We start from the raw sequence: 22,903 nt of genomic DNA on the forward strand, positions 1-22,903 counted from the left end.
AAGGAATTAAATAGAGTAATAAAAAGAAAAGAATAAAAGATTAGGTCCCACCGAGATTTGAACTCGGATCGCGAGATTCAGAGTCTCGAGTGCTAACCATTACACCATGGGACCACCGATAGTATTAACTTACCCTGTATCCTCCTAATTATGAAGGAATTAAATAGAGTATAAAAAGAAAAGAATAAAAGATTAGGTCCCACCGAGATTTGAACTCGGATCGCGAGATTCAGAGTCTCGAGTGCTAACCATTACACCATGGGACCATTGATAGTAGAGCCTGGATAGACCTTCTAATGAAGGAATTAAATAGAGTGATAAGAATTAAAAAAGATTAGGTCCCACCGAGATTTGAACTCGGATCGCGAGATTCAAAGTCTCGAGTGCTAACCATTACACCATGGGACCACCGATAGTATTAAATTACTCTGTATCCTCCTAATTGTGAAGGAATTAAATAGAGTAATAAAAAGAAAGGGAAAAACATTAGGTCCCACCGAGATTTGAACTCGGATCGCGAGATTCAAAGTCTCGAGTGCTAACCATTACACCATGGGACCACCGATAGTATTAAATTACTCTGTATCCTCCTAATTGTGAAGGAATTAAATAGAGTAATAAAAAGAAAGGGAAAAACATTAGGTCCCACCGAGATTTGAACTCGGATCGCGAGATTCAAAGTCTCGAGTGCTAACCATTACACCATGGGACCACCGATAGTATTAACATACCCTGTATCCTCCTAATTGTGAAGGAATTAAATAGAGTAATAAAAAGAAAAGAATAAAAGATTAGGTCCCACCGAGATTTGAACTCGGATCGCGAGATTCAGAGTCTCGAGTGCTAACCATTACACCATGGGACCACCGATAGTATTAAATTACCCTGTATCCTCCTAATTGTGAAGAAATTAAATAGAGTAATAAAAAGAAGGGAAAAAAAGATTAGGTCCCACCGAGATTTGAACTCGGATCGCGAGATTCAGAGTCTCGAGTGCTAACCATTACACCATGGGACCACCGATAATATTAACTTACTCTGTATCCTCCTAATTGTGAAGGAATTAAATAGAGTAATAAAAAGAAAGGGAAAAACATTAGGTCCCACCGAGATTTGAACTCGGATCGCGAGATTCAGAGTCTCGAGTGCTAACCATTACACCATGGTACCATTGACAGTGTAACATACACTGCATCGACCTTCTTATTAAGATATTAAATAGAGTAATAAAAAGAAAGGAAAATAGATTAGGTCCCACCGACATTTGAACTCGGATCGCGAGATTCAAAGTCTCGAGTGCTAACCATTACACCATGGGACCTTCGATAGTATTAACATACCCTGTATACTCCTAATTGTGAAGGAATTAAATAGAGTAATAAAAAGAAAAGAATAAAAGATTAGGTCCCACCAAGATTTGAACTCGGATCGCGAGATTCAGAGTCTCGAGTGCTAACCATTACACCATGGGACCATTGATTGTATTAACATACCCTGTATACTCCTAATTGTGAAGGAATTAAATAGAGTAATAAAAAGAAAAGAATAAAAGATTAGGTCCCACCGAGATTTGAACTCGGATCGCGAGATTCAAAGTCTCGAGTGCTAACCATTACACCATGGGACCTTCGATAGTATTAACATACCCTGTATACTCCTAATTGTGAAGGAATTAAATAGAGTTATAAAAAGAAAAGAATAAAAGATTAGGTCCCACCGAGATTTGAACTCGGATCGCGAGATTCAAAGTCTCGAGTGCTAACCATTACACCATGGGACCACCGATAGTATTAACATACCCTTATCATCCTCATTGTGAAGAAATTAAATAGAGTAATAAAAAGAAGGGAAAAAAATATTAGGTCCCACCGAGATTTGAACTCGGATCGCGAGATTCAGAGTCTCGAGTGCTAACCATTACACCATGGGACCATTGACAGGGTAACATACACTGCATCGACCTTCTTATTAAGATATTAAATAGAGTAATAAAAAGAAAGGAAAATAGATTAGGTCCCACCGAGATTTGAACTCGGATCGCGAGATTCAAAGTCTCGAGTGCTAACCATTACACCATGGGACCATCGATAGTATTAACATACCCTGTATACTCCTAATTGTGAAGGAATTAAATAGAGTAATAAAAAGAAAAGAATAAAAGATTAGGTCCCACCGAGATTTGAACTCGGATCGCGAGATTCAAAGTCTCGAGTGCTAACCATTACACCATGGGACCATCGATAGTATTAACATACCCTTATCATCCTAATTGTGAAGGAATTAAATAGAGTAATAAAAAGAAGGGAAAAAAAGATTAGGTCCCACCGAGATTTGAACTCGGATCGCGAGATTCAGAGTCTCGAGTGCTAACCATTACACCATGGGACCACCGATAGTATTAAATTACCCTGTATCCTCCTAATTGTGAAGGAATTAAATAGAGTAATAAAAAGAAAAGAATAAAAGATTAGGTCCCACCGAGATTTGAACTCGGATCGCGAGATTCAGAGTCTCGAGTGCTAACCATTACACCATGGGACCACCGATAGTATTAACATACCCTGTATCCTCCTCATTGTGAAGGAATTAAATAGAGTAATAAAAAGAAAAGAATAAAAGATTAGGTCCCACCGAGATTTGAACTCGGATCGCGAGATTCAGAGTCTCGAGTGCTAACCATTACACCATGGGACCACCGATAGTATTAAATTACCCTGTATCCTCCTAATTGTGAAGGAATTAAATAGAGTAATAAAAAGAAGGGAAAAAAATATTAGGTCCCACCGAGATTTGAACTCGGATCGCGAGATTCAGAGTCTCGAGTGCTAACCATTACACCATGGGACCATTGACAGGGTAACATACACTGCATCGACCTTCTTATTAAGATATTAAATAGAGTAATAAAAAGAAAGGAAAATAGATTAGGTCCCACCGAGATTTGAACTCGGATCGCGAGATTCAAAGTCTCGAGTGCTAACCATTACACCATGGGACCATCGATAGTATTAACATACCCTTATCATCCTAATTGTGAAGGAATTAAATAGAGTAATAAAAAGAAGGGAAAAAAAGATTAGGTCCCACCGAGATTTGAACTCGGATCGCGAGATTCAAAGTCTCGAGTGCTAACCATTACACCATGGGACCATCGATAGTATTAACATACCCTTATCATCCTAATTGTGAAGGAATTAAATAGAGTAATAAAAAGAAGGGAAAAAAAGATTAGGTCCCACCGAGATTTGAACTCGGATCGCGAGATTCAAAGTCTCGAGTGCTAACCATTACACCATGGGACCACCGATAGTATTAACATACCCTGTATCCTCCTAATTGTGAAAGAATTAAATAGAGTAATAAAAAGAAAAGAAAAAAAGATTAGGTCCCACCGAGATTTGAACTCGGATCGCGAGATTCAAAGTCTCGAGTGCTAACCATTACACCATGGGACCATCGATAGTATTAACATACCCTTATCATCCTAATTGTGAAGGAATTAAATAGAGTAATAAAAAGAAGGGAAAAAAAGATTAGGTCCCACCGAGATTTGAACTCGGATCGCGAGATTCAAAGTCTCGAGTGCTAACCATTACACCATGGGACCACCGATAGTATTAACATACCCTGTATCCTCCTAATTGTGAAGGAATTAAATAGAGTAATAAAAAGAAAAGAATAAAAGATTAGGTCCCACCGAGATTTGAACTCGGATCGCGAGATTCAGAGTCTCGAGTGCTAACCATTACACCATGGGACCACCGATAGTATTAAATTACCCTGTATCCTCCTAATTGTGAAGGAATTAAATAGAGTAATAAAAAGAAAAGAATAAAAGATTAGGTCCCACCGAGATTTGAACTCGGATCGCGAGATTCAGAGTCTCGAGTGCTAACCATTACACCATGGGACCACCGATAGTATTAAATTACCCTGTATCCTCCTAATTGTGAAGGAATTAAATAGAGTAATAAAAAGAAAAGAATAAAAGATTAGGTCCCACCGAGATTTGAACTCGGATCGCGAGATTCAGAGTCTCGAGTGCTAACCATTACACCATGGGACCACCGATAGTATTAACATACCCTGTATCCTCCTCATTGTGAAGGAATTAAATAGAGTAATAAAAAGAAAAGAATAAAAGATTAGGTCCCACCGAGATTTGAACTCGGATCGCGAGATTCAGAGTCTCGAGTGCTAACCATTACACCATGGGACCACCGATAGTATTAAATTACCCTGTATCCTCCTAATTGTGAAGGAATTAAATAGAGTAATAAAAAGAAAAGAATAAAAGATTAGGTCCCACCGAGATTTGAACTCGGATCGCGAGATTCAGAGTCTCGAGTGCTAACCATTACACCATGGGACCACCGATAGTATTAACATACCCTGTATCCTCCTAATTGTGAAGGAATTAAATAGAGTAATAAAAAGAAAAGAATAAAAGATTAGGTCCCACCGAGATTTGAACTCGGATCGCGAGATTCAGAGTCTCGAGTGCTAACCATGCATGGGACCATTGACTCCGTTAATTTTAAGTTGCTATTTTTATCGTTATGTTGAATTTCTTTGTGTTTCAGAGACATGTCTCACAACCAAATCAATTTCATCCATGAGAACACATTCAATGGACTCACAAATTTGGAGAAAATGTAAGTTTACTGTTTGAGAAAAGAATTTTTTTAGATACTTTTTGTAATAATGGAAGAATTTAAACTTAATAGTAATGCAATTTTATCACCCCTATACATCAACAACTCAAACATAACTTTGCTGAGGGCCTTGGATTTCGTCGTAAGATCAATGGAAAATATCCTTGGTTTGTTTTTAAAGTTTAAGCGTATCAATTATCTAAATGTCTAATAAATTGATTTGATTGATTTAATGCGCTGTGATAGGTAGGATTCAGCTAACCTATACCCTGCAATTCGTTGAGCAGATATGAGATGTACTGTAGGCGTTTACCCTCACTCAGAAAGTAATGGGCCACCGAATCACAGTTTTATCTAAAACAAAAATTCACATATCGAAAGTATTCGGTCATTTCGGTGACATGAAAGTATTTTGTGTCTTCCATTTGTTTCTTAACAGCATCTCTGATGAGCTCCGGTTCTGTTGCGTTGCTAAGCATGTTAAAGAATGCTTACCGGAAGCGGATGAATTTTCCTCTTGTGAAGATTTGATGAGAAACACATTTCTCCGTTTCAATCTTTGGGTCGTTGGTCTGGTGGCTACTTTCTGTAACGCTATCGTCATAGTAACAAGATCTGGCAAGAGAAGAGACAGTAGGGTGAGTGTGGTAGTACTTCAAAAAAGTATTGAATCACCCCAGGGGGTAGGAGCCGGGGTGGGGGGGGGGCACGTGCCCCCACTTTTTTTCCTAAATAGCAAATGTGCCCTACTGGAAAATAAAATGTGCCCCTTTGATGAAGACCTGTCTTTAAGATATCTTAATCCTTTGTTAATTTTAATATTTTATTTGAATTATTCACGTGCACCATAATAGTATTGATAGCATACTAACACATCATATATATTTAAGTGATATGGCTGGTGTATATCGGTTTATAGCATAACAAGTGGTGGTTGTGGAATGAGAAAGTGCCCCTCTGATGTTGTGCCTACCCCCCCACACTTTTTGGAAGCTGCCTACCCCCCCCCCCCCCCTGAATCACCCTGTTTTATCGTTTCATTTGCTTATTCAGCTTTCAACGTCGATAAACACAGTATATCATATTATTGGTTTGCTATATTCGACATCTAGAAGCGCGGCATTGCAATATCCGACCTGTATTATATCGTAAACGGACGATATGTAGGTCTATTTCTTCCCTAAAAGGTGTATATATAAGCCTTTAACGAGATTTCACCAACTATAACTTCACTAACAAATTGTGTCCATTGTGTAAATTAGGGGAAATCCGCAACAATATGTCTTGTATTCATAATGTTACATATACCCTTCTTTCACGACCCGTCCCTTCTCTTCCCTCTTTCATGTTTCCCTCAGCCCCCACCCACCCTCCTGTCATTTCCCCCGCCTCTCCCCCTGTTCCCTCTCAGTCCATTCATTTCTTTCTCCTTCCCTCTCACTTTTCCTTACCCACCACTGATGGTTACGTCACAGGTTTCGCAAACCTATGTCCCTTTCTTCATAAAATTGACTACCCGGTTGAAAACCCCCATCTTGAAACCCCTTCCAACCACCCCCCCCCCCCGTGTCTCGCCATAAGCTATATGTAATCTCGTATCCTCTTCGTTTTCATATTTTCTACAGGTGCAGAGTTTTCTAATTACAAATCTCGCCATTGGTGATATGTGTATGGGGATTTACCTTCTCATTATCGCTATCGCTGACCTTAACTACCGAGGGCGCTATGCCGCTTACGAGAGTCTTTGGAAAAGAAGTCTCTTTTGTAAATTCGCCGGGTTTTTGTCGACGTTTTCTAGCGAGTTATCCGTATTGAGTCTGACATTTATTACGCTACACAGGGTCTCCAGTATCGTTTTTCCTTTCCGTACAAAAGACATTGGGTTTAGTCGTATCGTCTGGATTATGTCGTCAACATGGGCCATCGTCTTCTTTTTGGCGGGAATCCCTCTTCTTGGATTTTCGTACTTTGATAATTTTTACGGGAGATCCGGCGTCTGCTTAGCCCTACATATCACCCCTGATAAACCCAACGGATGGGAATATGCAGTATTCGTCTTTCTTGCTCTCAATTTCTTTTCTTTTACTTTCATTGCTGTTGCATATATGGTAATGTTCTATGTCGCGAGACGGACTCAACAAGCGGCTAAAAGGAGCCTACGTGGCAATAAAGGAAGTGACGCAATGGCACGTAAAATGACGTTAATCGTATTCACAGATTTCTGTTGCTGGATGCCAATAATCATCTTAGGCGTGGCTTCTCTTTGTGGTGCAAACATTCACCCTCCGGTGCGTATTGCATTCTAAATAATTTTCTTAATTTTTGAAGATATTAAAATTTACCAAATATTTCGGTTATCTAAAAATTGTTAAGATGTTTCAAAAAATATAAAGTGGAGATTCTGACTCTTCAAATTATTCATAGAAGGTTGCTCAATTATGAAATACAAATTTTATAACGGAGGAAAAAGTTATTTGATGGTGAAAATAAAATCCTTCTTGAAGCATCACGGACCAAATATTTAACTTTTTAGCATATCTGAAGGACCTACAGAGCTTTAGTTGATAAACCTTCTGGTAACGTGAAGCTGGTAATATTAAAACATCAATTAAATAAAAAAGTAATTAAATAACCACAAGAATTTTGATCTGTTTGTTTACCTTTGTGTTATTATATATCTATCCGTTCGTTCGTTCGTTTGATCGTTCATTCTTTCATCCATGCATCCATTCATCGATTCATCAATCTATCCATCCATTCAATCATCCATTTCTGAATTCATTTGCAGGTGTTTGCCTGGGTTGCTGTATTTGTGCTTCCGTTAAACTCGGCTGTTAATCCTTTACTGTACACACTGTGGACAGCACCTTACGCACGAAAGATAATCAACTCTGCGAGGTCAACATTCGGACGTTCTACTGCTACAACCGAGTACAAACTCAGTGCGAATCTTTCCACCTCAGGTACACGACTTATAATGAATATTCATAGTGTCGCCATTTAATTTAATTGAGAGGAAAACATGTTACCACCCCGCCCCTTTCCCTTTCACCAAAGAAAAGGGATCATAATAGTGGAATTTACTTTTTGTGAATCCTTAGAGGCTGAAAACAAAATATTGATATCTAATAAAAAATGGGGCGCTGTGATGACATCATGGTGGCCACAGACCAATACATGCATAGCGCCGACTATTATTGATTAAATATTCAAAAGGATACGATGCATATTCAAACTGGTTTTACATAAAACAATTATTATATTTTATTCTATCTCATGATAAATACATATTTATTAGTATATATTACTGTCTCTGTGGTGTCTGCCATGTGTCTTTATACTTTTTCCTTCTGTTTCTATATTCCCCAGAGAAAGTTTCTAGCACTGCCAATGGCCGTAGAAGAGCACAGAGGGGACTGGCCAGTACATCAAATTCCAAACTCCCTCCGGAAAAATCGACAGGATCGATTCGATCCAGTGACGTCATCAACGATCCTGAGGAAGGGATACGATTACACGACGTTTCACACGATAAAGGGAATGTATATGTAAACCCTAACAATAATGATGATCGTCTGGGTAACCATGGGAACAAAGATGCCTACGAGAAGATGCTTTCGGATAAATCGATGGATATTGACGGAGGGCATTCCTCGGAGGAAGGTTAAAATGTGTCCACGACGCTCAATAGACTTGGCCAGTTTCAGACAAAAGTGAGATGCAGACGTTTTAAAACAGGAACCGTATATTTATTGGAAATATGATTTTTACATCATCTTTCACATATATTTCTTCCTCGGGAGGCGAATGGGACGGATGAGGCGGAGGGGGAGGGGGGGGGGGGTGTCGATAGCAAAACGGACCATCCATCTCTCTCCACCATATAGTTACAGCCTGCCGTGGACACGCGACCATCTGACCTGTTTAATAGGTATCAATCTGTCTGCCTTTTGGTAATCGTGTTTTGTCATAGGTCTGAGTATTTGAAGGAGACACGCACCAAACCATCATCATTAGTCTAAGAGATGAAGATAACTTTCTTGAACAAAGTCCCCCCACCCCCCACCCCCACCCCCCCCCCAAAAATAAGCAAATCGTCTTCTGTTTGAGAGATATCACAGACTTAATGTTCAAGTCTAAATATGACATTATTGAACCGGTTAACTTTGACAAATAGAAACGGTTATTTTCTGTAATGGAAATATGTTTTTGGCAATATCTAAAATCTAACATAATAAAGATCTCAGCATGACATAATGATAGCATCGATTTTAACTGGTAATAATATACCTAGAAAAAGAAACAGAGGGTAAACTGTTTTCAATCCTATTTGCATTATTACATCACAGAAACTCACTTTTAAACTAGAATATCACCCGAACGGAGGAAGACTTTCCTTGGCTGTTGAGGGTGTTGTTGTTCATCACAAAGATAACTGTCACATAAGCTAAAGATGATGTTTGGGTTTCTGTAACCCCCGGCCTCCCCCCCCTCCTCTCTCTCTCTAACGTATACGTGGGGTTAAATCAGTCAGTCTGTAACGCAAAGCTACAGTTATGAAATGTTTCCCCGAAAGGAATGAAGGCGGTAGTGAAGAACTTAGCATGTATAGACTCCGGATGTTTGACCTGATTAAATCACTTTGGCTTCGGCTTTGAGTACAACGTATTTGTATGCTGCCGTGTTGGACCAATCTAACCGTAACAGTAATTACTGACTTTGCGATCCGGGTTATAGTCATTGCCGACTTTGCAATTTAGCAGCCCCCCCCCCTTTTACAATTTTGCAAGGTCGATAAGAGTGACTCCATAGTGTTCCCTTTATGGAAACCAAAAATGGTTAAGCTTTTTCTAAAAATCGTAAAATCCTTGATTATGACTAGAATCATCCCTTTCCGTTGATGACTGTCGCTATGTACGTATTTCAGAGTAGCTTTATAGACATATTTGCGACAAATATGAGATCCGAAACCATATTTACTTTAATGTGCTCGCTGTGGATACCCAAGGGGTCAAATTTTAGAAGATGAAATGTTGCGAAAATCTTCATTTAATACCTGAAATGTTTTCCATTGAGGTTTAACTAGTCTTCACACACCTTAAGTTTGCAAGAAAAAGAAGATATAAAATGGTCAGGTGGTGTATGAAACAACTCCACTCGTCGCCTCAGACGTATGATAAGTGTTCCTCGGTTGGGAAGTTGCAATGGTTCAAGTTGAGATTTAGATCATAATGTTTGACTGTTTCTGTTATGTACGGAAGTAACATGATGAGGAATATTTCAAAATCGACTCAGTTTACTTATGCCGTGCCGTTCTGTTCGTATCCGTGGTGATTGTTTTGTTTAACGTATTATGTTAAGAATGTGGTCCATTCGGGGAAGTCATGATCCTGTTAGAGAAATGGAAGTAGGGTGGAGTATAGGGTGAGGGTGGACCAGGACGAAGATATTAAAAATCAATTTGGTCGTAGCAAGTAAGTTGATCTCACGATGGTTTGAATTCATAGCAACTGTTGTTGTTATCATAGCGTGGGCTTAGTGAATAGTACAACTCATTTTAAAAGATGAAAATTAATCTCTATCCCTCTCCTTTTATTTTGTGAGTGTTCGAGAGTGGAAGTTTGTAAAGAGCGGAGGTATATGACTTTCAGCAATGAACATGTTTTACCATTTTCGTGACCGTTTCACAAGCAGATTATTCCGTGATCATATTTCGTTCAATAGGTTAAAGTGTGTACCAGACTACCAGTACATCGGTACTTTGTGTGTATGGGTGAGCGTAGACACCCTTTATGTTACTGGTTTTGAGGGGAAATAATTGAGGGTGGGAAAGGGTGGGGGGGGGGATTCAATGTGTGTTTGGGTCAATGAATCCAAGCAAGTTCTGAAAAGGTAGAGCAGCCTTTGAAATATGTTATGTTTGTTTTTGCTATCTAGTCTATGAGATAAAAAAAACACATTTTTGCTTTCAAATATACGAAAAGTTAAATGTGATCTATATGCAAACGAATTATAAAAAACAAAGCACAATTTTTGCATATACGGGTGTTCTTCTTAACGATAAAAAATCCAAAAACACATGTAAATATTATAAATAGAGTATATATATTATTGTCAATATATGTTGAATATTCATGGTTTATTGTTGTTAAAAATTGTTTTATACGGTTTCTTGCTATGGTAAGAAGGGTGACACTGCCACAAGCAATATTATATTACCAGACACAACAACATACAGAGCTTGACTTCACCGTATCATATTTCAAGCCTATCCAGTAAGCCAATCTCGTGAAAGCCTATACTGCACATGTGCGTTGTCATGGTGACAGTGGGTCAATGTCAATGGCAACAGTCGCCAGGTTACTGCATAATCAACTTAGTGTCCTAGGATCCTTTCTGCATCAGTTGGAATAATAATATTTAACTAAACTTCGAAATGTTGCTGATTAAATCGTAGCTCCCCTCTGCTGAAAAAAAAAATTGCATGTGGGATGTCCGGACGAGTCTAGTGAAATTTCGTGAAGATAATAATCCAGTTATATTCATATCAAGGGCCCATCTTATCCCATTCTACAGTGGTGTGTATATACAAGCAACATGCCTGGTAATTTCGCAGTGAATTTGATATTGAGAGTCATGATAATATTAAAAATGGAGATTGTTATGAACAAAACAGTATTTCAAGAAAGAATCCTGAGTTATTCTTTGAATATACATCCCATGTGGAAGAGGATTGGTATAACATTCCTGCCCGTTGCTTATAAATACTGCAAACAATAAAATTCTCTCTGTTTTTTGTTGTTGTTGATATATTGCTATAAGGTGGCTTGTACAATACCACGTCTTCTAATGCAATTTATTGTTTGATTATATGAATAAAAATGTCTTATCATTTACTCCAAACTGTACGCCGTCATGTTTTATTTTACAACATTTTCTCCAAACCACTTTCGTTGCTATGTAATCCTGCGCTGAACGAACATTTTCGTACTCTGCGCGCATTCTTCTCCACTTACGTGGTCCTTGTGCCACATAACACCCGATACACACAGAGAACATAGTATCTAGGCCTACTATAAATCTTTAAGTTTTGTACCACAGTAAAAAACTGGATCGTGCTATAAATCAGTAGCATATACTATTAGGAGTACAGTAAGTGTACTGAGGTATGTCTAATCCCAACAAATCCAGTTTGATGCATTTTTGGGGGATTACATATCTTCAGTTCTTACTGTAATCCTAATAGCACATGCTACCGATGTATCAGATTTATCAGCACGATCCAGTATTTACTGTGGTACAAAACTTAAAAAGTTATAGTAGTTACTGTAATCTCTGTGTGAATCGGTTGCACTGAAAAGAACGTTAGCGTTCTTGTAGCATTCGTTGTATCACCCTATAGTTGCTTTAACACATAACTGCTTTCATTGATACAATCAGACGTCGGTTTAAAGACATCGTCCTAAATTTAACTGTATGAACTATTGGGAGCTTATACATGGTGCTTTTTAATAAAAGTCACCCATGGGGAACGAACCTGGGCACGAAAACCAAACGACTGATCCGCTCTCAACCCAGACCCTAGAGTAGATACTTTGACTGTATGATCATCGTCAGGTGTGTACCACGATTCCCTTAGAATGGGAACAGATACTACATATGATCTTAGCCACAAAGTCCGAGAAGCAGGGTACCACATTCGCACCCCGTCATCGAGGATTTCTGGCTTATGTACGCAGCGCTATTTGTTGATTACTCATTGCATTTAACAGGTGTGAATAGTCTCTACGTTTGCCGGGAATTTCGTAAAGGCTGTGCATAGCATGCGGAAGTGAGAGGAGCGGCAGGTTTGGGCTACATACAACCAAGGAGCTTTGTACCCGAATAGCAACTCCATTATACAAGAGTGGGGATACTGGCCCCAAACATTGGAAATTGTCACGTACATCAAAGTCGTCAAAAAAAAAAAAAAGTTAGGACAAAATCATTTGTTTGGCTAACAGGCCGGAAAAATGTGTCGTCATAATCAAGCCCCCCCCCCCCCCGTGCGCTAAAAGACTCAAATAACACTAGGTTAAGAGATGCGATGACACAGAAAAGAATACTAAACGTAAGATTAAAGACATTGACATTTCGAAAAACCTGATCTCAATATAAATTTGCTATTTCGCAGTAAAAGTTTCGAGATACAAAAGTCGCAATTTCGACTACTATTTTTGATGTCCCTTTTGGATTACCGTTGTAAGATGATTGCCTTCCGGTAAGACATTTGGCAGCCGACAACCGTACTGTTTCATTCTTATTTAAATCACAATGCTAATTTGCATGACAGAATTTTGAATGAAAACAGGAAAAGGAAAATAAGTCGCTTTGTCTGCTTTTTTATTACTTTTGTGGGTGTTTTTCGAGAGGGAGGGGGGGGGGGGGGTTGAGAGGGAACCATGGCTAACGAAACTTAAATTAAACTGCTATTTCACTCGGCATCACATTTTCATGGTATAACTTCATTCCGTAAAAGTCAAAATCAAATCAATATTGCGCAATGCTTATTATAACCATTGATAGCAGCGGATAGCATTATAGTCTTACATAATGTTGACATCATTATACCAATATAGGCGCTTCACATTATATAGGCAAGACGGTTTTTTTTAATATGTCAGCTGATCCCTCCATTACAACCACGCACCTCCTTCACCCTCCTCAGCCCCCCCCCCCCCCCCTGGCACTTTCGCTCTCCTCGTCATTCTTTCCTCGATCAAATCCGGGTAATATGACGTCACTTTTATTGACAGTTCACTTGTCCTGAGTGAGAGAGGGAGGTAAGTTATACTTCCCCACGAAGGATGCCGATCCGAACCACATCTTTTAATAAAAAATAAATTATAATAGTAGTCAATTGCCAAAAAGCCAATTTAAACCAAGTCACGTCAATATCATCGGTTTCTCAACAAGTATTTTCCCGTTTATATTATTAGCGTATTTTCAGGGATGCAATGTACAAAACAAAAGTATTGACATTTTCGGCAAGGAAACATTTTTTTTACCCAAATATAATTGTTATATACGGGCAAGTGTCCCCAGTCTACCCCATCCCCTACCATACACAGACATCTTCTATTCTCTTTAAATGGCCTTACGAAAATCCGATACGTATAACATAGATGAAGGAACAAAATGACACTTCATGTTTCCATGACGATGGATTACCCTAAAAGTAGAATACCACGGGAAACAAGAGAATAAGAAAGATCTGAAATGTTTTAAATACCAACTCATATACAGCCGAGGATTAGGACCGATGTTAAGACTTGGCTAATCTTAAAGAGTGCGTTCTATGGCATCAGTATTATTGGATTACCAGCTGTGCTTTCCATGAGCTTTCCACATTGCAGTATGATGTTTCATGGTTACCAACGCGTACGGGAAATCGTGGTACAACATTAGCCTAGGCTCTTCTAACCTAACACACTGAGCACAAAAGTATATAAATAGGCCTGCATAAACTTAGCGACGACATAGGTAAGCAATCATTACTCGCTTTTACATTTAACGTTTTAGCTTCTATTTTTGTGTAGTACTTTCTTGCTTTTACATGTGTTTACCTGTGGTTTTGTATATATATATATATATATATATATATATATATATATATATATATATATATATATATATATATATATATATATATATATATATATATTTATTTATTTATAATAAACAATAAATCTTAACCAAGTTTGGCCAAGATTCGTTAAAACTGGGGGTATAATTTACAATCATTTGTACAGGCGCGAATCCAGGTGGGGCGGTGGATGGGGGAAGTACCTCGGCCCAATCCTTTCAACAGCACCAACAAATGAAATGGACACCAATGATAAACATCTGATTTATAGTCTACATAAGCCTCGAAATGCACCATTATTCGTCTAAAATGTTATATTATTTTATATTTAACCCCCCCCCCAAATCCCCTGTATGGGACCCCAGTGATACATCCCATATACTTTGTAAATCCCATATCCACCCTATCTTTGTGTACTTTAATAATTCACTATATGAGCGTGTACAGCTGAAGGCCATTAGAATACTCAAATTTACGCGTGCAAATTATTGTAATCTCTCTTTGATTTGATTTTGCTTATATGATTGTGTTTCTTGTTCTGTATCCTTCTTTGCTTTTTATTCGCAAGAACTTTTTGCATGCAGACAATCCTCCGAATTATTCCTAGACCTGGGAGTCGTTAATTTGTAATTGTATACAGCAGTGACCAGTATATTGTACATGACCTTCTAGCAATTTTGTGGTCAATACCGGTGAGCTATTTGATGGCACTGATTTGTTGCATATTAATCAACCAAATAATGCGTTTATATCAACTTTGATTGTTTGAATATTTAGCTGCTTATATAGGAGTCGATCATTAAAATCATTTTTGCTACAATTTTTTCTTCATATACAGTTAATGACGTCACAATGCCGTCACTGTCTGGTTTGTTTTATTTGATGATTGTGGTTTCATTGACATCCGCACATTTCGTTTTAGGTGAAGAAAAATCTTCACCATGTCGAAGATTCGAGCCGACGTGGCAAGTCAATTGGGAAAACCAAGAAGCCTTGGGAAATGAAAGCTTCAATATTACTGACGTCATGGAATTTGTTGGTTTCTTATGGAACGCGAATTCGTGGATGGAAATGTTCGGGATGACTTGTGTTCAACATGCTCCATTGCTAAGTCAGATTAATATATCGGATTATGAAGCTACTATAGTTTATAATTTCTGTGAAAATATCGTTTCATCTCTCAGAGATGGAGATGAATGGAATTTTGGAGCATGTTGTCGAAATGGATTTGAAGAGTTATTCCCAACAAGTAATATATCTACAAATTTCATTTACATATTAGACGTCTGTGAGATTCAGGAAAAGTGTCAAGAGCTTGGCTGTGAATTGGAAGATATGTTTCAACATATTATCGATTGTTATTTAATTAGAAATCATAGTGAATATCTGATCATTTCATTGGTCGAGAGATGGTCCCTCCCCTTTCTCGATATTTTGGATTGGCTGGGGCCGTCTGCTTTTTCGGGAGATGCATTTGCCCTCTGTTCTTCCTTACGTCGTGTAAGTGGTATGAAACTGGCTGTTATCATTAATGAAACCAAGAATATCTCAGCCTATTTTCTAGCGGAGTTGCTCGAATACCTTAAACTATCATCGTTCTGTCAACGGCAGCCTATCAGATATAACTACATGATTAACTTAACATTAGGTTTGTATTATACAAACGGTAGAATCGGCTTCTGTGAAGATCTATCTACTGCGCATGAACAAAGAGATTTTCACAGTTTGTCCTTATTCTTTTTAGATCACTTTCCAGTTGTAATAGGTGATAAGGATTGGTGTCAGGAAATCTTATCTGTAATAACGTACTTTACACGATTTGAGTCGGATCCCGCCCTATGCACTTCATTACACAATTCTTTTCCATTCAATGACAGTGCAGACTTTAGCCAAACGATGTTTTACCGTAATCCAATGGTCGGGGCAATCGCTTTCATTGTCAAGCACACTTTAGAGGTTTACTCTATGCATGACTTTGCAACCGAATTTTGTAAATTGATTAATGTAACTGGCGATTACCCCACAAATTACTATTTACAAATGATATGTGAAATTGTCGGCACAAGTGATCTTTTTGACGTCGAAAGAAAATGTCTGGCAGCTTTTGTGCCCGGCAGTTCCACTAATCACGAAACATTTAATTTCTTCAGTATTAGACCGCTCACGGGCTCGTATCGATTAGCGATTGCTATCACCGCTGTCAAGAAAGTACTCAATCTAAGAGAAATATCCGGGTTTGAGCTGTGTGGCAGTTTAGGGGATTATTTTAATTTACGTCGAGAGAATCTTGAATCACTGTCTCGTGTCTTTCTTGGTGTTTTTCTGGGCGAAATACTCCCCATCGTCGCAAACTCTTGTAATGACTTTGCTAGTCATTTCGATGGGATACCTGATATTATCCAACATATCCTACCAGTGATGATTAGTGAGGTAATACCAGTTTTCATCGGTTATGATCGATTCGATGAACTTTGCTTGGATCTTATCAATAGCATAAATACGCACGGTTTCATCGAGGAGAGCGTTATACAAAATGTGAGTAACAGTATCATCTCTAACTTCCAGTCTAAAGCAGAGTGTATGAAACTCGTAGACTCATTTCAGCCGTTGCTATCATCGATTGGTCTTCCTGACTTGAATAGCCTCCTTAATCAGACAACCAACTTTGAAAGTGTAGATTCTCTTTGCGGAACTTTGGTTTTCTTCATGAACCCTCCGTGTTACGGTAGGTTCATATAGCTTGTGCATGTTCAACATTCATAGCTTTATCAATGCACATGCACTAAGTTTTATCTTATTCAATTTATAATATTCAGTACTTCATATTTATTTCTATTTAGTTCAAGCAAGTAATAGCTCCTTGATTTAAGCATATTGCATATTTGTATTCCAGTAATTCGATTTTAGATAATTTTCAGTTCACTTGTACTTAATTGTTTCTACATCACTACGTCTAGCTATATATATCATACATATTTACTTGTCTCATATTTCATACGAAAAGTATCACTTGTGCTGGATGTTGTGCATCCTCCAACATTGTCCGTCTTCGCGCGCATTATTATCCATAGCAACGTCATGCGTTATGTGTCTTCACATTCGACATACTAAAACTTACCATAGGAGCACGACGTCATGCTTACATGGTTATAGTTTCCATCTAAAAGGACTGCGGTTGATAATGGATTAAGTTGTTTGATTTTCGTGCTCAGTATTTCGAGTGACTTTAATTAAAGTGCATCCATTAAAAAAATGTTTTTTTGCTGTTAAGGATCCATATGTGATATAAATGCGTTAACATTTGTCATGGTAATACATTTTAACTTCAACTATACCCTTAAAAGTGTTATTCGTTAGTGCAAGTCACAAGTGCAATTATCCACATCCTAGAAAATTATCTTTAGGAAATGTTCTTCGTTGTCAAGGATATATGCGTAGAAAGTGTACTTTTTAGTTCATGGAAATGCACTTTCTAAAGGACATATCCTTACCTTTAAGCCTAACTGTATATGAATGGATGATAACGTGGTAGTATATTTTTGACAAGTTCTGCGTTATGACGGTAACGTGTATGTGCTGCATATTCATTATGATTACGACATCACTAGCATTGCATTTATATTTACCTGACGTTCCCTGATTTGCTCATTCTCCATTTGAATTCAACAGAATCATTCACTGTGTCAATGACTCCATCAGCCGTGACCTCTGACCCCTATGACGGGCTGACTTTTATTCAAACATTTCCGTACCGCTACGGTACTTATTCGGTGATGGACCGTAGCATTTCGGTTGGAACCGGGACTAACCTACCAGTCGGGAGTTACAGCGAAGTCGTGAACCCTGCGTTTATTCGATATATGATTCCGAGTAAACGACTTTCGGCAAAACGACTATCGGAGGTCGGAGTATACGTGCACATATTACGGTCACAATTCAACGTTAACAGTGAAGCGATTATAACAACAATAGCACAGTCTGACGACAGTAAGTTTTTACAACACGTTATTTCTAAATACCGCCATTATTTCCGGGATGGGTGGGCAATAGAGGGCGCAAACTAAGAGGCTACCACCTTGTATTTATTTCCTGTTGTTGTTTACTCTTTTTTACAGAAATAACTTTCACTAAAGTGACACAAACAGTTTACCCTGGAGATGACATTACTCTTTCAGTGGCTCGACCACCTATTGTAAGAAATTACATTTGGCGACACAATGGTAAGCCCTCGTGGAGGGGTAAGAATTCGATTACATTGAAATCTGTTACCCGTCAAAGTGCAGGAATTTATGAAATTCACAAGAAAAGAAGAAGGTCTTGGGCTAAACATGGAATAATGAGACTAATAATATATGGTGAGTAAGAAAATCATTTTTAGTTTTGCTGCCAATGTGTTTAATCAGGTTAATTTGCGCTGGCTAAGCACTGTATTAGTCCCGTTTAAGCACTGCTCCCCACTCCCCCCCCCCAGTACGCCCTGTCCGACCGCTCCCTAATCCGCGCCATCTTGTGATATAACTATATTCTAACGTCGTCAAACTATAGAAGATATTAAACAGTCTTATCTTATAGCCTAATTGAACTGCTGATTTAGTTTTGTTGTTAATGAAAAAAGTGTTGTTGAATATTCATTACATTCAAGCTGAAAGTTTCAAGTGAATTTTCAAACACTGTTCAGCAAATAATCCGATTTGTTCCTATTGTAATGAGTACGAAGAGTCAATGGATCATCTTTTTTGGCAATGCATTAGAGTCGGGGATGTATGGAATAACATTTGTATGGAAAGCTTCAAGTCAAGAGTTGAAATTAGTTATGAAAATTGTTTGCTGTGGCTACTATGAAGACGAATTGAGGTGGTATAGTTTCACGATTTTTTATGCGAATTTTGCGAAATATTACGTCTATTGTTGCAAGATAAACAATACGTTACCAGCTTTTCAAGCATTTAAATATCAATTAGGTTTTTACCTGAATATTCAATTGTATATACTGCATACTAATTGTGAGAGGATTCATGTACAAATGTATATTATAAAAAATAACCAAAATCAACTTCAAAGGTTAAGAGATTCTTTATGCTTCACATGAGGCACTTTGGCTGCTGTAACCCGTGAACATTATATGCCATTATTGCTATTCTTTTTGTTGTTGAAAAATGGAATATATTGTATGACATTCATGTAAAAGAAAAAATATATATATTCAGCAAAGTACATTATATACTCTATTGTCGCTGCACTATTTCGTGTTATCCTCCTTTACAGATTGTCCGAAGGGTCTTCGCAATCCGCCTGATTGCAACGTTGGGTCGAAACTGGGTTCATGTCAAAATGTTGGCGTGTTACGACAGGAAGTGGACAAATGTATATGTACGCCTGGTTTCTATGGGGACCACTGCGAGCACTGTAAGTGTGATATATGCATCCACCAAGTATAGGCTTAGCCTAAATGAGTTGCTGTCAAGGGTGATTTGAAACAAATATAACCTAAGGTACAGAAGTGATATATTTGGTCACTAATTGTGAGAGTATTCATGACTTTTATAGAGACACTTTTTCTCGGTGTGGTTGGGGGGGGGGGGGGTTCGGGTCGGGTTCGTGTGAGTTCGGTTATACTAAATTGCCAACAGGAATCCTACTTGCAATAACATTGCGTTACATACGTACGGATGCCGAGACAGGCCATGCTTCTGATTCTGAAATGTGGTTGTAAGAGAGAAAAAAAAATGCATTTTTAATATTAAAAAAAAAAGAAGATAAAACTGCAAAACGTAAGTTGAAAATAAAAATTAATTTGAATTTCCTCATTTTGTTTTCGTAAACTTCACTTAATCATCTCGTTTGGCATTTTGAGAGCTCCATGCATTTCTTTTCTGTTCCAGTTTATGGATTTGGTTACTTTGGGCAACATGAAGATCTGTCGTGTATAACGTACCTATGTTCCTCTTCACTGATATGTAAAGAAGATCCCTACGGATGCAAATGTGCTCCAGGGTTTTACGGAAAATCTTGTAGTACCGGTACAGTAATGTTCATCCTGAAACTACAGTATATCATACACTGTAACCAGCAATCCTTACAGAATTGGCGATCAGGAACGGAGGTGGCGGGGGATGGGTGGGGGGAGGCAGAGAGGGAGGGGGAGGGAGGGGTGCCGGAAAAGAGGAGGAGAGCTGCTATGTACACTGTATTGTGGGTATTGACCGTAGCTGCATATATATTGACTGTGCACTAGTGTCTAATTACCGACGGTAGCAAGCTGTGTGTGTATTTTCTGGGATCGATGGTGGTGTCTGACACTTCTGTTACACCTCATTCGAAACTAGGTCAGATTACCGGCGTGAGACGTTTCTTTGTGCGCGAGTCTTCACACCCTTTAACAACAAATCCCTCTTACAACACACTTATGTTGCAGTGCAATGTAAACTAATAATTGTACGGTATTGATTCTTGAAAAAAATGTAATTAGCTTCTTGTTGTGTTTTTTTATTTAAATTTTTTTTATTGCAGAATGTCCTGCCGGTGTCTACGGAGCAGACTGTGAGGGCGTATGTCATTGCGCACAATCGAACGCGCTTCCCTGTGATTACGTCACAGGGGAATGCTATTCCGGAGTCTGTGCTGACGGTTGGACAGGATGGAACTGCCAAGAACCAAGAAACGATCATAATATTTCATAAAATCACGGATTTCGTTTCTTGTAAATAGAAACATTGAAAAGTACCTCAGTCTGTGGATATACTGAGCTTCTACTAATTCATTCACGATTGATCAGAGAACAAGGCTTTTATTTGTATTACACTCAATCTTTGTCTATGTTAAATTACTAACGTAGGTTTCTTGTACGGCAGGCCATTAACCAGAGTTAGACGGTGAGGGGTGAGGATGTCTGATGTACCGTCTTAGAGAAGGAGTCTATAAGGGGAGAGGTCCCCCTCACCTTTTGTTTTAGTTAAGGAATTATATGCAAATGATGCTAAGCATTTTCTTTACAAAGTTTAATTATACATTTGTGTTTTTTTCACAAGCTTTCATTTTTTAATACAATGTTGGATAACTGTGGGAACAAAATTACACACGTTTATATATTTTTATGGGGGAGTGGGGTGGGGGGGGGGTGGGTTGCACTAGTGGCAATCCCTGAATCATGCAACGTGACGTATGGTACGGCCTCCGTTAGTAAAGTATCGTGTATATCTTTGATACATAATGTACTTCCGAAACTACTTCATTAATTTAACCATGGAAATTTAGCTTCCTTGACTCAACATCCTTATAATAAGTGACCTTCATTGTAAAGGGACTCTAACTGCGTAGCCTATGGAACACAGCCCACCACGGTCCCCTCTTTATTTTATTCAGTCAGTCACGCTAAACTACACAAACCGGTTTTGCTGAGTGCTACTACTCTGTCTTACTTTTCCTATTCAAGTTTTTTGTCATTTAACAGTGATGACAATAATTTAATATTATAAAATAATAATAATCATTAAATAATAATACTAATAATATTTCTTTACTTTAGTTTAATTTCATTGACTACGCTAAAAGTGTAACCTTATAATTAATTGCAATATGCTCTTAATGCATTTATCTGTTGAGTTTTGTCTGGATAAATAAAATAAAAGTTGTTTCAACTTACGATTGTGAGATCTCTGATTTTCCGATTCGGTGTAGATGTCATGATGGTTTTAGAAGTATATAAGAAGCTTTTTGCTAACAGTTTTATGGCCCTTGTCCCCCCCCCCCCCCCAACGAACCCTGCACTCCTAGGGTGAATCCTTGTGGTGCAGAGTGTTACGGAAAGTCGGCTCCGTAGTGATGTGAGCTGTACCGCCCCATCATTTTCCAACCTCGCAGAAACATTTGAAGTAGTTATTGCAGCACAATCTTGCGTGTAAACAGTAATTATATATAGAACAAAGTTATAACCTAAATTTATGTATCCGAACGGCGCCATTTTTTAACGTATATATGTGGGGTGGGGAGGTACCACTGCCCCCCTTACACGGGAGTCGACTTCAACGAACTCCCTGTCGATTTTAAAATCCTGGATTCGCCCCCGTGTTGCAGGAGAAGCAAACCCAACAATCGTATTATTTGACAGAGCTGTTTGTGATAATCACCCCACTCACTCCCAAAGAAACCAACAAAATCTAGTTCCGGTGGAATCTACCTCGCAAAGCTTTCCTATTGATTGCGACGGTCATGGACACAGGTACTTCCAACTAATGTAAATACGAATTAAATTATGGAAGAGGTTGAGGAAAAGACCATACATATCCAGGGACGTAGCTAAGGCCTGATGATTGGGGGGGGGGGGGGTGTAGTGGCTGAAATTCCAACTGGATGGGTTTTGGAGTCAGAAAATTCCGACTGCTGCCTTGTACCCCCCCCCCCCCCGCACTCATCGTCAACGATAAGGTCAGTGTCAGTCAGACACCCTATCTTTCGCGACTGCACTTTTGTTCCGAACTTTTTTCAATACATTTGTACCTTATGGGGCAAAGTTTTTGCTTATGTTGATGGCACTTTTAAACTTCCGTAGATTAGCATTGAGTGTTTTAAACCATAGAGATAATGTATATCCCAACGTCGTAGCCAGGAATTTGAAAGGGGAAGC

General features: G+C 38.5%; 2 protein-coding genes and 29 non-coding genes across 33 annotated transcripts in view; 2 read left to right on the forward strand and 29 right to left on the reverse strand.

Annotated features, from left to right (window-relative positions):
• LOC139984918 (G-protein coupled receptor GRL101-like) overlaps positions 1-11,551 on the forward strand; it is a 57,111-nt gene extending 45,560 nt beyond the window's left edge. For both annotated transcript variants that reach the window (XM_071999052.1, XM_071999051.1), the window contains exons 21-25: positions 4,584-4,655; positions 5,095-5,293; positions 6,281-6,943; positions 7,444-7,618; positions 8,025-11,551. In XM_071999052.1, coding sequence (XP_071855153.1) covers positions 4,584-4,655; positions 5,095-5,293; positions 6,281-6,943; positions 7,444-7,618; positions 8,025-8,323 — 1,408 coding nt within the window. In that variant the 3' untranslated portion in view covers positions 8,324-11,551. The remainder of the gene's footprint in view (positions 1-4,583; positions 4,656-5,094; positions 5,294-6,280; positions 6,944-7,443; positions 7,619-8,024) is intronic.
• Trnaq-cug (transfer RNA glutamine (anticodon CUG)) lies at positions 43-114 on the reverse strand. Its single transcript has one exon. It is a non-coding gene; the product is annotated as a tRNA-Gln (tRNA).
• On the reverse strand, positions 195-266 carry Trnaq-cug (transfer RNA glutamine (anticodon CUG)). The gene has a single exon. It is a non-coding gene; the product is annotated as a tRNA-Gln (tRNA).
• Trnaq-uug (transfer RNA glutamine (anticodon UUG)) lies at positions 337-408 on the reverse strand. The gene has a single exon. It is a non-coding gene; the product is annotated as a tRNA-Gln (tRNA).
• Positions 489-560, reverse strand: Trnaq-uug (transfer RNA glutamine (anticodon UUG)). Its single transcript has one exon. It is a non-coding gene; the product is annotated as a tRNA-Gln (tRNA).
• Trnaq-uug (transfer RNA glutamine (anticodon UUG)) lies at positions 641-712 on the reverse strand. Its single transcript has one exon. It is a non-coding gene; the product is annotated as a tRNA-Gln (tRNA).
• On the reverse strand, positions 794-865 carry Trnaq-cug (transfer RNA glutamine (anticodon CUG)). The gene has a single exon. It is a non-coding gene; the product is annotated as a tRNA-Gln (tRNA).
• On the reverse strand, positions 947-1,018 carry Trnaq-cug (transfer RNA glutamine (anticodon CUG)). Its single transcript has one exon. It is a non-coding gene; the product is annotated as a tRNA-Gln (tRNA).
• Trnaq-cug (transfer RNA glutamine (anticodon CUG)) lies at positions 1,099-1,170 on the reverse strand. Its single transcript has one exon. It is a non-coding gene; the product is annotated as a tRNA-Gln (tRNA).
• On the reverse strand, positions 1,250-1,321 carry Trnaq-uug (transfer RNA glutamine (anticodon UUG)). The gene has a single exon. It is a non-coding gene; the product is annotated as a tRNA-Gln (tRNA).
• Trnaq-cug (transfer RNA glutamine (anticodon CUG)) lies at positions 1,403-1,474 on the reverse strand. The gene has a single exon. It is a non-coding gene; the product is annotated as a tRNA-Gln (tRNA).
• On the reverse strand, positions 1,556-1,627 carry Trnaq-uug (transfer RNA glutamine (anticodon UUG)). Its single transcript has one exon. It is a non-coding gene; the product is annotated as a tRNA-Gln (tRNA).
• Positions 1,709-1,780, reverse strand: Trnaq-uug (transfer RNA glutamine (anticodon UUG)). The gene has a single exon. It is a non-coding gene; the product is annotated as a tRNA-Gln (tRNA).
• Positions 1,861-1,932, reverse strand: Trnaq-cug (transfer RNA glutamine (anticodon CUG)). The gene has a single exon. It is a non-coding gene; the product is annotated as a tRNA-Gln (tRNA).
• Trnaq-uug (transfer RNA glutamine (anticodon UUG)) lies at positions 2,012-2,083 on the reverse strand. Its single transcript has one exon. It is a non-coding gene; the product is annotated as a tRNA-Gln (tRNA).
• On the reverse strand, positions 2,165-2,236 carry Trnaq-uug (transfer RNA glutamine (anticodon UUG)). The gene has a single exon. It is a non-coding gene; the product is annotated as a tRNA-Gln (tRNA).
• Trnaq-cug (transfer RNA glutamine (anticodon CUG)) lies at positions 2,317-2,388 on the reverse strand. Its single transcript has one exon. It is a non-coding gene; the product is annotated as a tRNA-Gln (tRNA).
• Positions 2,470-2,541, reverse strand: Trnaq-cug (transfer RNA glutamine (anticodon CUG)). The gene has a single exon. It is a non-coding gene; the product is annotated as a tRNA-Gln (tRNA).
• On the reverse strand, positions 2,623-2,694 carry Trnaq-cug (transfer RNA glutamine (anticodon CUG)). Its single transcript has one exon. It is a non-coding gene; the product is annotated as a tRNA-Gln (tRNA).
• On the reverse strand, positions 2,776-2,847 carry Trnaq-cug (transfer RNA glutamine (anticodon CUG)). The gene has a single exon. It is a non-coding gene; the product is annotated as a tRNA-Gln (tRNA).
• Trnaq-uug (transfer RNA glutamine (anticodon UUG)) lies at positions 2,927-2,998 on the reverse strand. The gene has a single exon. It is a non-coding gene; the product is annotated as a tRNA-Gln (tRNA).
• On the reverse strand, positions 3,079-3,150 carry Trnaq-uug (transfer RNA glutamine (anticodon UUG)). Its single transcript has one exon. It is a non-coding gene; the product is annotated as a tRNA-Gln (tRNA).
• Trnaq-uug (transfer RNA glutamine (anticodon UUG)) lies at positions 3,231-3,302 on the reverse strand. Its single transcript has one exon. It is a non-coding gene; the product is annotated as a tRNA-Gln (tRNA).
• Trnaq-uug (transfer RNA glutamine (anticodon UUG)) lies at positions 3,384-3,455 on the reverse strand. The gene has a single exon. It is a non-coding gene; the product is annotated as a tRNA-Gln (tRNA).
• Trnaq-uug (transfer RNA glutamine (anticodon UUG)) lies at positions 3,536-3,607 on the reverse strand. Its single transcript has one exon. It is a non-coding gene; the product is annotated as a tRNA-Gln (tRNA).
• Trnaq-cug (transfer RNA glutamine (anticodon CUG)) lies at positions 3,689-3,760 on the reverse strand. Its single transcript has one exon. It is a non-coding gene; the product is annotated as a tRNA-Gln (tRNA).
• On the reverse strand, positions 3,842-3,913 carry Trnaq-cug (transfer RNA glutamine (anticodon CUG)). Its single transcript has one exon. It is a non-coding gene; the product is annotated as a tRNA-Gln (tRNA).
• On the reverse strand, positions 3,995-4,066 carry Trnaq-cug (transfer RNA glutamine (anticodon CUG)). The gene has a single exon. It is a non-coding gene; the product is annotated as a tRNA-Gln (tRNA).
• Trnaq-cug (transfer RNA glutamine (anticodon CUG)) lies at positions 4,148-4,219 on the reverse strand. The gene has a single exon. It is a non-coding gene; the product is annotated as a tRNA-Gln (tRNA).
• Positions 4,301-4,372, reverse strand: Trnaq-cug (transfer RNA glutamine (anticodon CUG)). Its single transcript has one exon. It is a non-coding gene; the product is annotated as a tRNA-Gln (tRNA).
• A 2,474-nt stretch (positions 11,552-14,025) lies between the features above and the next one.
• On the forward strand, positions 14,026-21,882 carry LOC139984869 (uncharacterized). 2 transcript variants are annotated; one of them, XM_071998983.1, is made up of 7 exons: positions 14,026-14,177; positions 15,119-17,005; positions 17,950-18,267; positions 18,396-18,635; positions 19,546-19,686; positions 20,163-20,300; positions 20,791-21,882. In XM_071998983.1, the coding sequence occupies exons 2-7, from the start codon at positions 15,133-15,135 to the stop codon at positions 20,958-20,960; spliced, it is 2,880 nt and encodes a 959-aa protein (XP_071855084.1). In that variant the 5' UTR covers positions 14,026-14,177; positions 15,119-15,132; the 3' UTR covers positions 20,961-21,882. The 2 variants fall into 2 exon arrangements, with proteins under 2 accessions (XP_071855084.1, XP_071855085.1); XM_071998984.1 differs by lacking the exon at positions 20,163-20,300 and having other exon boundaries at positions 20,791-20,931.
• Positions 21,883-22,903: the final 1,021 nt, after the last annotated feature.

The sequence above is a fragment of the Apostichopus japonicus genome, chromosome 17, assembly GCF_037975245.1.
Source record: "Apostichopus japonicus isolate 1M-3 chromosome 17, ASM3797524v1, whole genome shotgun sequence".
NCBI lineage: Eukaryota > Metazoa > Echinodermata > Holothuroidea > Aspidochirotida > Stichopodidae > Apostichopus > Apostichopus japonicus.